The 15656-nt window shown below is 38.1% G+C and overlaps 1 protein-coding gene across 1 annotated transcript; it reads left to right on the top strand.

Annotated features, from left to right (window-relative positions):
- The first annotated feature begins 3633 nt into the window (after positions 1-3633).
- Positions 3634-6068, top strand: LOC114260795 (L10-interacting MYB domain-containing protein-like). The gene is made up of 2 exons (XM_082871342.1): positions 3634-5058; positions 5191-6068. Exons 1-2 carry the CDS (start codon positions 4528-4530, stop codon positions 5875-5877), a joined length of 1218 nt encoding a protein of 405 aa, XP_082727468.1. The 5' UTR covers positions 3634-4527; the 3' UTR covers positions 5878-6068.
- The last annotated feature ends 9588 nt before the right edge of the window (positions 6069-15656 follow it).

Below are 15656 nucleotides of genomic sequence, written 5' to 3'. Positions count from 1 at the left end.
CTTTTTGTTATCTTTGAATGATATATTTATATATATATATATATATATAACATATAATAAATTCATAAAATTAGATATTTCATGTGTGTACTTCATGTGTTGTATTTTGTATTTTTTGAAAATTAGCGTGTCTGTATCGCATTTGTATCATGTCACATGTCTGTGTTCATGCTTCTTAGATTGCATTTCTTTCATCAGGTGATTGATTATGTGATTGATTTCGATGTAAATTTTTCCTATCTCCTTTTAGAATTTTAGGATTTGGGCTAGTTTAGATGTCGGGATTTTTGGAAAAATTATTAGTTGGTCTAGGGACGCCACGTAATCATGTACTTCACCAATCATAATTCATTATGTCCCTTCATGTTGACTAATCACCTAATACAAATTCATGGGTCTCACTTCATTTACTAATCATAACACTATTGAAACATCACCTGGTGGTATCCTCAGACCAATTAATAACTTCTCAGAATTTTGAGGACAAATGAGAATAAAAATTTCTCTCAGCTATGATTATTCAAATTTTAGGAGTTGGGCTCAGTTTGGATTACAAAAATTTTAAAGGAAAATGGGAATGTGAATTCAGGTCTTTTATAATTCCATTTGTTTAAAACAGAGTACAATAGAAAAGTGATTTTAGGTACGTACTCAATTTAGCCTCCGTTTGGGAAGTGGGTTGGCTTTTTGATTTTTTGACTTTTTTGGCTATTTTAGCCTGGGCTAAAAAGCTTGGTTTGGGAAGGGCTTTTTGGCTTTTTGACTTTTTTGGCTTTTTTTGTAAGAGAAGAGTGTAATGATTATGGGTTGGATGTGATGTTTTATTTGTTATGGCTAAAATAACCTATTTTGTTTTTTGTGGCTAAAATAGCCAAAAAAGCCCAACCAACTTCTTCCCAAACGGTGCCTAAGATGACTGTAAATATCAGGGGAATGAAAATATACACCGTTTAAAACGAATTGGAATGGGAAAGTAATTCCACATTAGCTATTATGGAATTATTTTTTCAAAGTAAGAGAAATTTAGTTCCCATATTCCTATTGGGATATGGTAATCTCACATTCCTCAAAAAAAAAAAAAAAAAAAAAAAAAAAAAAAAAAAAAAAAAAAAAAAAAAAAAAACTTGAGTTGAAACCTGAGGATCTAATTGTTGCAATTAGGAGATGATGGGGTGAAATTGATATTAAGTGAAAATTTGAGGATTAAAAATATAATGTATCTTAATTTTAGTATTAATAATGAAATATATATATATATAATTTTTTTTTATGCCATCCAAACATACTCTCTGTTCAAAGCCTTCCAGGTAAAAATCATACTTAGGCGTCGTTTGGAAAGGCAATCCCAGGCTAAAGTAGCCAAGTCGCGACAAAAAAGGCTAATTCAGCCAAGTCACGACAAAATCGATTTTCACGGGTGTTGGGCGAGGCTGTGTGGTGTGAATTTACCGAATTGCCCCGAGAGGTTAAAATCTCTCCATCTGCAAAAAGCGGCTCACATTAGAGCTCATACACACCCATTGCAAAGCAGAGGAGAAGAAGAACGGAGTTATTGGAGGCCGTCGGACCGACCTTGGCAGAGGAAACCGCAACCGGAGATTGAAACCGTGGCGGCGAACAACAATCAACTCTCTCACACTCAAACCAATCTGCAGGTGATGATCTATGGCCTATCTGATTTGTTTTCTCTTCTTCCCATCTGCGTAGTTTATGTTCATAACAGCATCGGTTCATGGCCGATCTGTTGGCTCACGGTCGTTATTGGGTTGATTACACTTACATTACACACAGACCGGCCACCGATCTGTCTCATCCGTAAATCTCGTCTTTTAGATCTGTTGTTATGTTCGAAATCTGTTCGCATCCAACAAATTTGGGGCGGATTTGTATATATATATATATATATATAATATCTTATCTGATTCAAATAGTTGGTCTGATTTATGAAAATCAGCTCTATTGATCTTATATATCTGTTCAGAATCACAAATTTGGGCCAGATGTATGAAGGCACCGTTGTTTAAACAATCAAGGAAATGCAAATCTGTTCTATAATTGTTGTATCTGTTCGGTTATAGTTTCAAATGCAGATCCTTAATTTTTTTTTTTTTTTTTTTTTTTATAAATAAGAAATGTTGTTCCCATTTGTGAAATGCTCAATTCCCATTTGTGCTTAACAGAATTGCTCAATTCCCATTTGTGAAATGCTCAATTCCCCTGATTGTTGCCTAATAGAAATGCTCAATTCCCATTTGTGAAATTTTTTTTAATTACATAAAAAATATTATTCCAACTCAATTTGGGTTACAAGTTAGAGATATTAACAACAAATTGTCACAATATATATAACTTATAGTCCAAAAAGAAAAAATTAAAAATTGTAATCAATTAAGCAATATATTAAAAATATATTACGAAGATATTAAAAAAATATATGTGAAATGTATATTAGAAATTTTGATTTACAAGGTAAAGACTGTAAAAATTTTATTACACATATATGTCAAAATTTAATTATGAAAAACTTTATCATCAATATATGAATAAATGTTTTCAAAAAAGCCAAAAAATATATTGAAAATATATTACAAATTAGATGTATTAATTTGCGTATATTTTTTACTCAAGACGAAATGCTCAATTCTCAATTCAAAAAAATAAATTAATTACATAAAAAATATTTTCCAACTAAATTTGGGAAGGAAGATAGATATATTATCTACATATATTAACAACAAATTACAAAATATATTATATTTATATTAGAAATATATTAAACAAACAGTTTATTAAAAATACATTACAAACTTATTCGAAAGATATTAATAATGTATTAATATTATATATTACAAATTTAGAGTTAAAAATATATGCGTGTAAAACTTTTATTACACAGATATGACAAAATTTAATTATGAAAAACTATATCATAAATATATTCAGAAATATTTTCAAAATATGAAAAAAAAAATATATTGAAAATATATTACAAATTAGATGTCTTAATTTGCGTATATTTTTTACTCAGGACGAAATGCTCATTTCTCATTTCTAACAAATAAATTAATTAGCATCATAAATATTTTCGAACTACATTTGGGAAGGAAGGTAGATATATGTACATATATTAACAACAAATTACAAAATATATGAAATTTATATTAGAAATATATAAAAATAACAGTTTACTAAAAATATATTACAAAAATGTTTGACAGATATTAATAATGTATTAATATTATATATTACAAATTTAGAGGTAAACAATAAAGAGTGTAAAAGTTTTATTAAACAGATATGACTACATTTAATTATGAAAAACTATATCAAAAATATATTCCAAAATGTTTTCTAAATAAAAAAAATATATATTGAAAATATATTACAGATTAGATGTATTAATTTGCGTTTATTTTTAACTCAACACGAAATGGTCAATTCTCATTTCTAAAAAATAAATTAATTAGCACCATAACTATTTTCGAACTACATTTGGGAAGGAAGCTACATATATTATGTACATATATTACCAACAAATTACAAAATATATTAAAAAAATAGTTTATTTTCAATATATATTAAAAAAATGTTAGACAGATATTAATAATGTATTAATATATTACAAATTTAGAGGTAAACAATAAAGAGTGTAAAAGTTTTATTAAACAGATATGACTACATGTAAGTATGAAAAAACTTTATCATAAATATATTCAAAAATGTAAATATATTCTCACCAATCCATTTTGCTGCCTATCATAAAAAATGCAGTACAAATATATTCTCACCAATCCATTTTGCTGCCTATCATAAAAAATATTATCAAAATATATTACAACATAGATTTATTAATTTGAGTACTCAATCGTGTTCATGTTGATTCATGTAAATTTACTTTATATTAAAGCGTAGCATGGCGTCGTTCACCTCTACTGCAACTTCCAGTACATGGCCAGGACGAATGTGTGCATGTGGATATGGCCCGTGTATTGTTAGGATTTCCAGGTCCACAAAAAATCCAAGGCGTTCCTACTTTGTATGTCCCCGCCCTGTGGTGAGTGACCCAATCTTTACCGGTCATAACTTAATGAACATTAACAACCCATGAAACTAATAGTTCCATAATTTTCACTCATCAGCATTGTGTTAGTTGGATTGGTTGGTGTGAAGAACGAAGCCATGAGAACCAAGGCTATGCGTCACCCGGAGATGAAATTGCCATGCAATTGCGGGCTGATGTCATAGACATTCAACAATCCTTGCATGTGCTTAAGACCATTGTGTATGTGCTCTGCATTGTCGTTGTCATTTTGTTGTGCCGTATGTAAGCACCGTTACCATGTTCTTAGTATGTACAAAGACGTTAGTATATTTTCAATATGTTGTTAGTATGTAGTTAGTATGTTTGTAGTACGATGGTATTATGTTGTCGCATATGGGAGCCGTAATACTAACTATCATATTTTTGTCCACTACTAACTTCCATGGAACCTATGTACGTACGTAAAAAATGTTTTCAATGGGTATATGCAAATTTATCTTCAGCATCATATATCTCTGTTTGTTGTTTTTAATGTGTCATCTGTTGTGCGTGTGTATATAACAACCAAATTTGTGATGGTAATCTTTTGTAACCGTACATTAGTAATGGCTTCCACACGTACTTCGCCTCGTAACCACTCGAAAAGCAAAGGCGTTGTCAGTGACAAGTCAACCAGTCTTGAAGAGACACAAACTCAGTTAAGCCACAAGGCCTCATGGGACAGTAACTCAGTCCGAGTTTTCCTCCAGTTGATTGCAAATGAGATTAGTAAAGGAAATCGGCCATTCTTAGTCCCCAGCCAGGCAGGGTACAAGTCGTTGTCAAGGAAATTTCAGAGAAAAACAGGAAAAAAACATGGACTGAAACAGTTGAAGAATAAGTACATGAGCTTGAAAAAAGAGTGGCAAGCGTGGACGAAGTTGATGGATTCAAGTAAGGGATTGTCCGGGATAGGCTTTGACTATGACACCGGTTTGTTTCAGGCACCTGACGAGTGGTGGGACAAGATGGAATCAGTAAGTACATGTACAAACAAGTTTCATATTTGTCATTTACCAGTACATTTTTTACTTCTTCATTCAACTTCAATAAAATTTATTTATATGAAATATAATGTCTACCTCTTTTACACATGTACATGTTTGCAGATCAACAAGGCGTGTGCGAAGTTCAGGAAGAAAACGTTGGAACACCGTGACTTGATGGAGACGGTTTTCATGGGGGCAGCAGCTACTAGGAAGCACCGTTGGACCCCGGGAGAGAACCTTCCTGAAGCTGCTACGGACTCATCTGATTCAGTGCGTAGTTTGGGAGCCCAGCCATTTGCTGATCCGATACCCATAGGAGTACAGGACGTGGATTCTGATTCTTCACTGGAGCATGTGCCGATTGAAAAGGCAAAAAGGAGAAAGACGCCATCAACAAGTGTCTCAAAGTCGAAGAAGGCAACAAGTGGTTCGTCTGTTATTGCGGAAAGCATGAACAGAATGACAGATGTGGTGCGTTCGAAGAATCAGCAGGTCACGGTCAGGCACCTCACATGCAACGAATCGCTGTACACTATTTCCGAGTGCATGCATAAACTGAGCAGTATTCCATTCCTGATTGGTACGCCGTTATTCCACTTCGCCTCCACACTTATGGATAACGCCGATTACCGGGAGGCCATGATGTGCCAGCCTGATGACGACCACATCATTGGATGGCTTACACAGAAGCAGCTCCAGTGTACTGCGTCGGGCCATTTGCAAACCTATTTGGGGGTCGCCGGATGTGATGTATCGGTCTTACGAGTGTTGAAGATGCATGTCCTTTTCTTCCTTTTAAAAACTTAGACTTATGGTACTGTTGGCTATGTACTAAAACAGGATGGTGGTGTGTGCATGTTTTGCATTCTGTTTTTTTTTTTTTTTTTCTTCTTGCTAGCTACGGGCAGCAACAAGTTTTAGGTAAGTGCATGGGTTGACGGACCGGAAGCATGGTTGTGCTTCGTTTTTGGGAAATGAATGGGATGTTTACGTTTTAATATTTTGTGTCGCTACGTTTAAGACAGGGAATTACGTTTTAGATACACGCTTCTGAATGCCTATATGCCGTAAGTTCTTTTGTTAGTTTTGTGGTTGTTACCACCATGGCCCCCCCTGTAAAGCATAAGTTGAACAACTTCTTTTTTTTTGTGCGATTCATATGATCATGCGTTCCAAAGGACATTGGTCACAGCATTGCTTTCATTAAAAACAATGTCGGCATTGTATAATTGCAAAATTCAATATAATTTAAGTCAATGAATCACGTGCCAACTGATTGAAAGGCTGCCACTTTTGTAGGTTTCGCATCAACGAAGACGCGATGAATCCCTGGGATGGAAGCAACCATGATGAAATAATGGAAATGCTTAGTCAAATGGCGGTCCGGGTGCAACAAGAACAGAACTGCACATTTCTACAAGCATGCCAGTTGGCGACGAAATGGTACCAAAAACACATGAATAAAACGCCATGTCGCACTTCTATACTAACCGGGAATACATGGATATGCGAACTATATGCGGGGCATATGGGTCGCTTTAAGGAAAATGTTTGCATGCCGAAGGAAGTTTTTGCCGCATTGTGTGAGACATTAGTAAATGATTTTGGGTTACAAGTCCCGCAACGTCCACATGGCTTAGCTGTTGAAGAAAGCGTTGCGATGTTTATCCATGTCTTGAAAGGGAAGCAAAATCGGGAAATCCAGGAACGGTTCCAACATTCCGGGGAGACTGTGTCGAGGCACGTGCATAACGTATTAAATTCCATGAAAGAGTTCACTGTTGTCCATTGCCGGCCCACATACAGTCAGCATCGTATACATCCATACGTGCGGTCTAGACGGAAATACCTACCGTTCAAGGTACTTCAGCAAAACATGATTGACATATAAATCAAGACAATATATATGGTTTTTGTTATTAACTGCACGTGACAAATTTGAAACACTTGTTACAAAGTTACGAAACAAAACATATGATCCATATTTACAGGACTGCATTGGCGCAATAGACAGAACACATGTCAGTGCATGGGTTACGGGGACAGATGCGGCAACATATTTCGGTAGGAAATACTGTCACACACAAAATATAATGGCCGCTGTCGATTTTGACATGTGTTTCATATTCATTTCTTGCGGATGGGAAGGAAGTATGCATGATAGTCGCATATTCAACGAGATACTAACAAATGAGAATGCCCCATTCCCACATCCTGACGAAGGTAACACATGGTCCTGTTAATAGATTTAATAATGTATTAATTTTTTCCTCAGAAAGCGTTATATGAAAATGACGCAGAATGTTCATTTTTTCTGTCATACATTGTTGTCATATTTGCAGGCAAATATTATCTTGTCGATTCTGGCTATCCAAACCGGATTGGTTACTTAGCACCATTCAAAGGTGACCGTTACCACCAACAAGAATTCCGACGTATTGCACGGAACAAGATGGCAAACACGCCAAGGGAATTATTTAACAAAGTGCACTCGTCCTTACGTAGTGTGGTGGAACGCACTTTCGGTGCCTGGAAACAACGATGGGGGTTTATTCAAGACATGCCTCGGTATGACTTTGCAAATGTGCAAGTTCAGTTAGTAGGTGCGTCAATGGCATTACATAATTATATACGGCGAAACACAGGTAACCCAACAACTGTTCAGCCAATCTGTGACGAGGAAGAGGCTATGACAATAGTAAATGCCATACCAGAAGTTGAACATGACGAGGATGGTTTAATGGTTGGAGATGAGGACCCCCATATGGCATTGGTCCGCCTTCACATACGCGACAAATTATGTTACATGCGTAAGAACGGAATGTTAGGAAATATATAGTAGTCAAAATAATTTTCGTATGGTTGTCACATAATGACACACGTGAAACAGACTGTATTCAAATATATTATCATGTACAATATGTATGAGTTTCCACGGGAATGTAACCCCTTCCAGTTGCTGACGTGCCTAACTTTGAAAAACAACAATCCATACGAATTTTGCTTTTGGAAAAACAAAAAAAAGGTGAAACAGATAAAAACAAATGAAAAAGAAAAAGAATAGACAAATTGTCATGTGCGACGTAAATTACAAATAAATGAAACACATAAATATATTAAAAAAAAAGTTATTGTATACCAATTAAAAAAAAAAAGACATACTTAAAAATAAAAATCCAAGACAAAAAAAAAACATAGTTATAGTAAAAAAAATAAACAATAAAAAGACAAAAACATAAATTCACAAATAAAAATTGAAAAATTTAAGCACAATATGCCAAATCCAAAATTAAAAAAAGGAACAGGAAAAAAAATTAAACAAAATACGAAAAATCCAAGCGCAAAATAAAAAAATTCAAAGAAAAAAAAAATTAGCGCAAAATCTGAAAAATATATTCAAAAAAAAATAAAAAATAAAAAATTTGGATTTGCAAAATTCGGGAGATCGAAACCCAACATGAAAAAATTGTCAACAAAAAAAATAAAGCAAAAAATGCCAAAGCGACACCCCAAAAAAAAAAAAACAAAAAAAACGCAAAATCGAAACCCTACATAAAAAAATTAAAATAAAAAAGAAGAACCAAAATATGGCAATTCCAAACCCAAAATAAAAAAAAATGAAAAATAAAAAAATTAAGCAAAAGTCGGCAGATCGACACCCAATATACAAAAAAAAAAAAAAAAAAAAACTGAAATCCAAACCAAAAAAAAAAATAGGAAAATAGGCGAAATCGAAACCTAACAGAAAAAATTAAAATAAAAAATAACAAAAATATGCCAAATCCAAAAAAAAAAAAAAAAAAAATTTTAAGCAAAAAGCCAAAATTGTAAAAAAAAAATACCGAAGAAAAAACATACCAAAAAATTTTGTTTTTCACCAAAAAGCCAAAATTGAAAAAAAAAAAAAAAAGAAAAAAAAAACGGAAATAATGCCAAATCCCAACCCAAATTAAAAAATAAAAAAAATGGAAAAGGGCAATTTGGTCTTTTAACAAGATGACACCTCACCAAAAAGCCAAAAAAGCCAAAAAGCTCTTCCCAAACCAGGCTTTTTAACCCCAGGTTAAAATAGCCAAAAAAATCAAAAAGCCAAAAAGCCAACCCAATTCCCAAACGGGGCTTAGATTATGTGAGTTGTTTATAAATTTTTTTTTTTTATTTTAAGAATTTTGTCAAATTATTTGATATAGATTTTTGCTTATAATTTATTAAGCAAAAATTGCTCAAATAAATTTTAAAATATTTATTTAAAAGATATATTTTTTTGAAAAATTTATTTTCTAATTGTAAGCTTATACAATAGTAAATTATACCAAATAGATTCAATACTTTATTAAAATCTGTTGTCTATTCGAAAGTGTTGTGTAGTGTTCTCAAAAAAAAAAAAAAAAAAAAAAAAAAAAAAAAAAAAAAATGTGTTGTGTAGTCAATTCGAAGAAATCGTGTTGCCGTGAATATGTATATATTGCATATGGTGAATCCATCTGGCAGTAGAATCTTCGTCCAATGGTTACTTGTATCAATCAACAAATATAAATCTATTTGTATTGTTTTAACTTCTCCATTTATATTATTGTCTCAATAATGCGAAAACACGTAAGTAATGTCGAAGGGAAAATTATGATTGACGGAGATTCTTGAATTGAATTGAATTTTAACATATATCACTCTCATAATCCCTACTAGAGATTAATATGCATGCCAACAAATTTTATTTGGTTTGATAACTATTGCATAAAATAAATAAATAAAATTATGAGAAAGAATTTGTAGGGATAGATTTTCTGAGTACTAACACGTGGCAAAGGTGACGCCGACGTGTCAGCCGAGGTGCCACGTGTCCTGGTCATGACGTCGAGCTGATCTCGGATAGACCGAGATTATCTCCAAAGATATCGGAATCCGGGATAAGCGGATAAGGGACAAGAGTCCTAGAATGAGGAAGGACTTCAGCCTGGATAAGGATAAAACTCTTAGGGAGTGTATCTTTATCTATTGAAGAGTCCAGGATAAACACTAAGCCAAAGTCCATTGAAGCAAGGCTTCTATTAGGACTAGGATTAAGTTAACTATAAACGAAGGGCACCCCATGGATCTAAGGTACGCAATTTATATTCTGAACAGTGAGTTAAGCACTTGATTTATCTTTGAGAGATAGTTGACTTGATCGTCGGAGTGCCCCCGGGTGGACGAATCACCGTCGAAATCTTTTCTTTCTGTTGCAGGTCAATTAGGTGCCATCTATTCTGCCAGTGCTCTCCAGCTGAATACTGAGTTGGCAGTGTGGTCAAAAATTCACACACACAATTTGACATCGTCTGTGGGAAGAAAGGAGAATAAATGGCCAGTGACGGACAAAAGGATAAGATGGGGGGCAAAATCCCTGCTGGGAACGGTAAACACATAGACCCTAACATGGAGGAAGAAGGTTGCAACGAAGAGACTCAGAACCAGAATCATGGTAAGGAAGACGTCGGCCAGGAGGGCAACGTACCACAGAAGTCGGACCGAAGCGGGTATTACAATGAGAAAGACCTCTATGTATGGAAAGATAGATGCCTGCGAAGGGACGTAGAGGTAAAAGAGATGGTAAACAAATTGGCTGACCTACAATCGGTCGTCAATTTTATGATACAAAACAACGTCATACAGCCACCATTCCCGCTGCAGGACAGGCCGATTCCAGCGGCCAATGTCCAGAAGGGAGGGCAGAAAACAATCCTTATAGCCCCCCAGCACACCAGGAGTAAAATACACTCTCACCGGCCTTCAAGGGAGGTCGGGCGAGGAGAGTCAAGGAGGGAAGAGTCTCGAAGGACACATCGCACCAAGGAGACAGACCCCAAGGAACATTGGCATGTTCAAAGGTAGGCGCTGTGCTTTGACACAACTAATGGAGAAAGGTCGAAGAGGACTCAAAACGAGGCCGAAAGTAGTGCACCAAAAATGTTGAAATCAGGAGATAGCCGAGCTTTTGGGCGGACAAAGGAGGACTTGAGAAATTACCTCAAGAGAAAGCAACAAGATGTCGAGGTAACCTCCCCTATTAAACCAAAAACACCATTCTCGACAAAGTTGGACAAATTTGAGGCCCAAAAAAGATTCAATATGCCGAGGTTCCAGATATACGATGAAAAGTCGGACCCCAACTTTCACGTCGGATTATACCTGAACTCAATGGCACTATACATCGGGAACGAGCCGTTGCTTTGCAAGGTGTTCCCCTTATCCTTCGGGAAGACTGCATCAGATTGGTTTCACAAATTGCCAAAGGGAAGCGTGAAGACCTGGGAAGGCCTGGCCGAGATGTTTGTGGCCAGATTCGTGACAAACAAACTACAGCCATTAAGGGTAGATGCTTTGATGGCTCTAAGAATCAGCAAGGATGAAGGCCTTAGGTCCTATGCAAAAAGGTACTATGAGGTGTTCAACCGAATACCCGAGTGCAACCAAGAGGTGGCGGTCATATCTTTCAAGAACGGACTAAAAAATGAATGTCCACTACGAAAGTCTTTGGCAAAGACATTGCCAAAAAGCATAGAAGAGCTCATGGCCAGAATTGAGAAGTATGCCAGAGCCGAGGAAAATACATTAGGAACTAAAGAGACAAAGCAAGAGAAAGGAAACGGCTCGCTGAAGCGAGGCCAAGGTAACAACGGATCCAACAAGTAAGAGATAGGACTGAGGGCTGCACAGGCAGTCACAACTGTGTTCCGAATCCTAATTCACAAAGTCTTGGATAAAATCCGATCCCAGCCCTATTTCAGAGTGCTAGCTAGGGTGCTAGGAGAATTCATGGGAAGAAGCCTTGGTAAGCATTGTGCTTACCATAATGAGGATGGGCACCTGACTCAGGGTTGCAGAGCCCTGAAGACACTCCTAGAAGACCTGGTGAGGCAAGGCCACTTGAGGGATCTTGTAGATGAGGCCAGGACAAGGGAAGAGCAGACAAGATTGCCTTAAGCACCAGTAGCTCCACCCCCCCAGCACAACAACCGCAGGCAGGAGGACCTCGGGTAATTAATGTAATTCACTCGAAGGTTAACGAAAATGAAATACGGGGGGAGACCCAAAAGGTAAAGCACTTGTAGCACGTGTACCAGGTCGGGGAGAAACGACATCGGGCCGAGGAGTGCCAGGGACCAGTAGTGTCATTTACTGAAGCCGACCTTGAGATGGTACAACATCCACATAACGATGCCTTAGTAGTATCCCTCTAGGTTGAGGAGTGCCAGGTGAAGCGCATCATGATTGACCAAGGTAGCTCATGTTGCATCATATATGTCAGGTGTTAGAAGGAGCTTGGCCTTCACCCAGACGATATGGAGCAAAGCAATGGCCCAATAGTCGGGTTCAATGGAACGCCGACGTGGCCACTGGGAGCAACAAACTTGGAGGTACAGGCTGGCACCAGGAAGATAAAGACATAGTTCATCATAATCGATACACCCTCCCCTTACAATGCTGTCCTGGGAAGGCCATAGTTGCATGCAATGAGGGCTGTCCCCTCAACATTGCATCAACTATTGCAGTTCCCAACAGAGCATGGGATAGAGGAGATCAGAGGAGATCAGCTGCAGGCAAAGAATTGCTTCATGGCAGTAATGAAATCCACCTGCAGCATACGAGAACCAGAAAGGGCAGAGATCGAAGACGAGGACGTGAAGGTCTTAGAGGACGTCGGCAAGGAGCCAGCCGAGAAAAGTGAAGAAGCACTGAAGAAAATCCTTATCCAGGAGGGGGATGAAGAACACTTCTTCCTTCTCGGCTCGGGCTTAGCCGAAGAAGAGGAAAAAGAGTTGGAGGCTTTCTTGAGAGCAAACATTGAGGTGTTTGTCTGGACGCCTTACAAAATGCCTGGCATTGACCCCAACGTCACTTGCCATAAACTGAACGTTGATAGGTCAGCCAAACCTGTAATCCAGCGAGCAAAAAGACCGACATTGATGCACGTTGAGGTAATGGAAGAGGAAGTAGACAGACTTCTGGAGGCCAGGGCCATTCGAGAGATAGATTACCTGACATGGCTATCGAACACAGTGGTGGTAAAGAAAAAGAATGGTAAATGGAGGGTCTACGTGGACTTTACCAGCCTAAACAAAGCCTGTCCCAAAAACAGTTTTCCTTTACCCAAGATTGACCAACTAGTAGATGCCACTTCAGGGCATGGAAGAATGAGCTTCCTGGATGCCTACAGGGGGTACCATCAGATAGCCATGTACCCTCCAAATGAGAATAAGACTGCATTTATCACCCCAAAAGGGCTATATTGCTACAGAGTGATGCCTTTTGAGTTGAAAAACGCAAGAGTAACCTACCAAAGGTTGGTAACCAAGATGTTCAGACACCTGAATGGTCGAACAGTTGAAGTTTACATCGATGATATGGTCGTGAAGACTAAGGAACCTGCAAGTCATCTGGCCGACCTAAAAGCAGTCTTTGATATCCTAAAAACATATCGGCTCCGACTCAATGCATCGAAGTGTGCATTTGAAGTTAGATCTGGTAAGTTCTTGGGATACTTAGTGACCAGAAGGGACATTGAAGCTAGCCCAGATCAGATTAAGGCCATCCTTGAGTTGAAGAGCCCGACATCGGCAAAATAGGTACAGATGCTGACTGGAAGAGCTGCAGCCCTGAACAGGTTCATAAGCAGGAGCTCTGACAAATGCAAACCCTTCTTCAACTTAGTGAAGAAGGCCACAGACTTCTTATGGACAGAGGAGTGCGAAGTCGCCCTAGCCGACTTAAAGAAGTATTTGACCACGGCTCCAGTACTCTCAAATCCAGAACCTGGAGAGGAGCTGTTCCTATACTTAGCAGTTTCAGAGCACGCAGTAAGCGCAATGGTAATCCGAGAAGAAAAAGGGGAACAAAAAGCTGTTTACTATGTAAGCAAAACCCTGACTGATGTAGAAACCAGGTCTTTACCCCTAGAGAAGTTGGCACTAGCTTTAGTAATGGCTTCAAAGAAGCTAAACCATTACTTTCAAGCCCACAAAATTTTGGTGTTAACTGAACATCCCTTGAAGTCCCTGCTGCAGCAGGGAGATCTGACAAGCAGAATAGCCAGGTGGGCAGTGGCCTTGGGCCAGTATGACCTAGAGTACAGACCCAGAACAACAATCAAAGACCAAGTCTTGGCCAACTTTGTGGCCGAGTTCACGCCAGGAGCCATGGTACATCAGGCTCCGTTGAGCCGAGGTGAACGATATCCAAGCGAACAAAGAAGAGCCCCACCAAGGGCAACAGAACAAAGGAAAGAAGAAAAACTCAGGCCCTGCAGCATTTACATCGGTAACTCCTTTCCACTGTTTGTTGACAGAAGTTCAAACCGCCAAGGAGCGGGGGCAGGAGTAGTACTGGTATCTCCAGATGGACAGATATTAGAATAGTCCATTCGTTTAGGGTTCAAGGCCTCAAACAATGAAGCAGAGTACGAAGCACTGATTGTCGGACTGAAACTGGCAGCAGCAGTAGAAACAGATGAGGTAATTATCTTCTGTGACTCTCAGCTTATAGTCAACTAGACAATAGGCGAGTTCGCAACCCGAGATGAACGTATGTTAGCATATGCAAAGGAAGTAGGCAGGTTGGTGGCCTTGTTTCAGAATTGCCGACTACAACAGGTTAACTGAGATGACAACAGTCACGCCGATGCCCTAGCCAACCTGGCCAGTGCAATACAACCTGGAAAAAGCAAGGACAATAATGGTTGACTACTTGTCGGGCCCAAGCATCGAACCACTGACCACGGAGCGTGAAATAATGTGTGTGGACATGGGACCAAGTGGATACAATTGTAGCATTCCTGAAAGAAGAAAAGCTGCCAGATGACCACAAAGAGGCACATAAGATCAAATTGAAGTCGGCAAGATTCAGTCTGACAGTAGAGGGACATCTGTACAGAAGATCCTTCACTGGACCCTTTTTGAGGTGTGTACATCCTTTACAAGTTAAAGATTTTTTATATGAAATACATGAAGAAATTTGTGGAAGCAACGCTGGGGGCACATCATTAGCTCATAGGGCCATTATCCAAGGGTATTGGTGGCCCTACATGCAGAAAAATACAGAAGCCTATGTCAAGAAATGTGAAAAGTGCTAAAGGTTTGCACCTTTGATACACCAACCAACAGTAGACCTGAACCCTGTATCTAGTCCTTGGCCGTTTGCCCAATGGAGTATGGATCTTGTTGGACAACTGTCTCACGCAATTGGACAGAGGAAGTACCTATTGGTGGCAACAGATTACTTCACCAAGTAGATAGAAGTTGAACCCCTTGCCAAGATTCGAGATGTGGATGTGAAGAGCTTCATATGGAAGAACATCATCACCCGATTTGGGATTTAAAGAGTAATAGTTGCAGACAATGGAACACAGTTTGACAGTAAGCTAATCAAGAGTTTCTGCGCAAAGTTCGAAATCAAGAATTACTTTTCAACCCCAAGCTTTTCTCAAAGCAATGGACAAGCAAAAGCATCTAACAAACTTATCTTGGATGGGATAAAGAAGAGGCTGCAGACAACGAAAGGAAAGTGGGTGGATGAACTGCCAAGTGTACTCTGGGCATATCGGACTACGC

The sequence above is a fragment of the Camellia sinensis genome, chromosome 5, assembly GCF_055761805.1.
Source record: "Camellia sinensis isolate YWXY chromosome 5, ASM5576180v1, whole genome shotgun sequence".
NCBI classification, from domain to species: domain Eukaryota; kingdom Viridiplantae; phylum Streptophyta; class Magnoliopsida; order Ericales; family Theaceae; genus Camellia; species Camellia sinensis.
This window is presented reverse-complemented; position numbering and strand designations above follow the sequence as displayed.

What these genes read in the sequence shown, in the direction of transcription:
- LOC114260795 (XM_082871342.1), top strand. Translation starts at nt 4,528, where the DNA reads ATGCAAATTTATCTTCAGCATCATATATCTCTGTTTGTTGTTTTTAAT. An exon ending in GGTGGGACAAGATGGAATCA is followed by an intron (nt 5,059 to 5,190) that starts GTAAGTACATGT and finishes ACATGTTTGCAG; the next exon opens with ATCAACAAGGCGTGTGCGAA.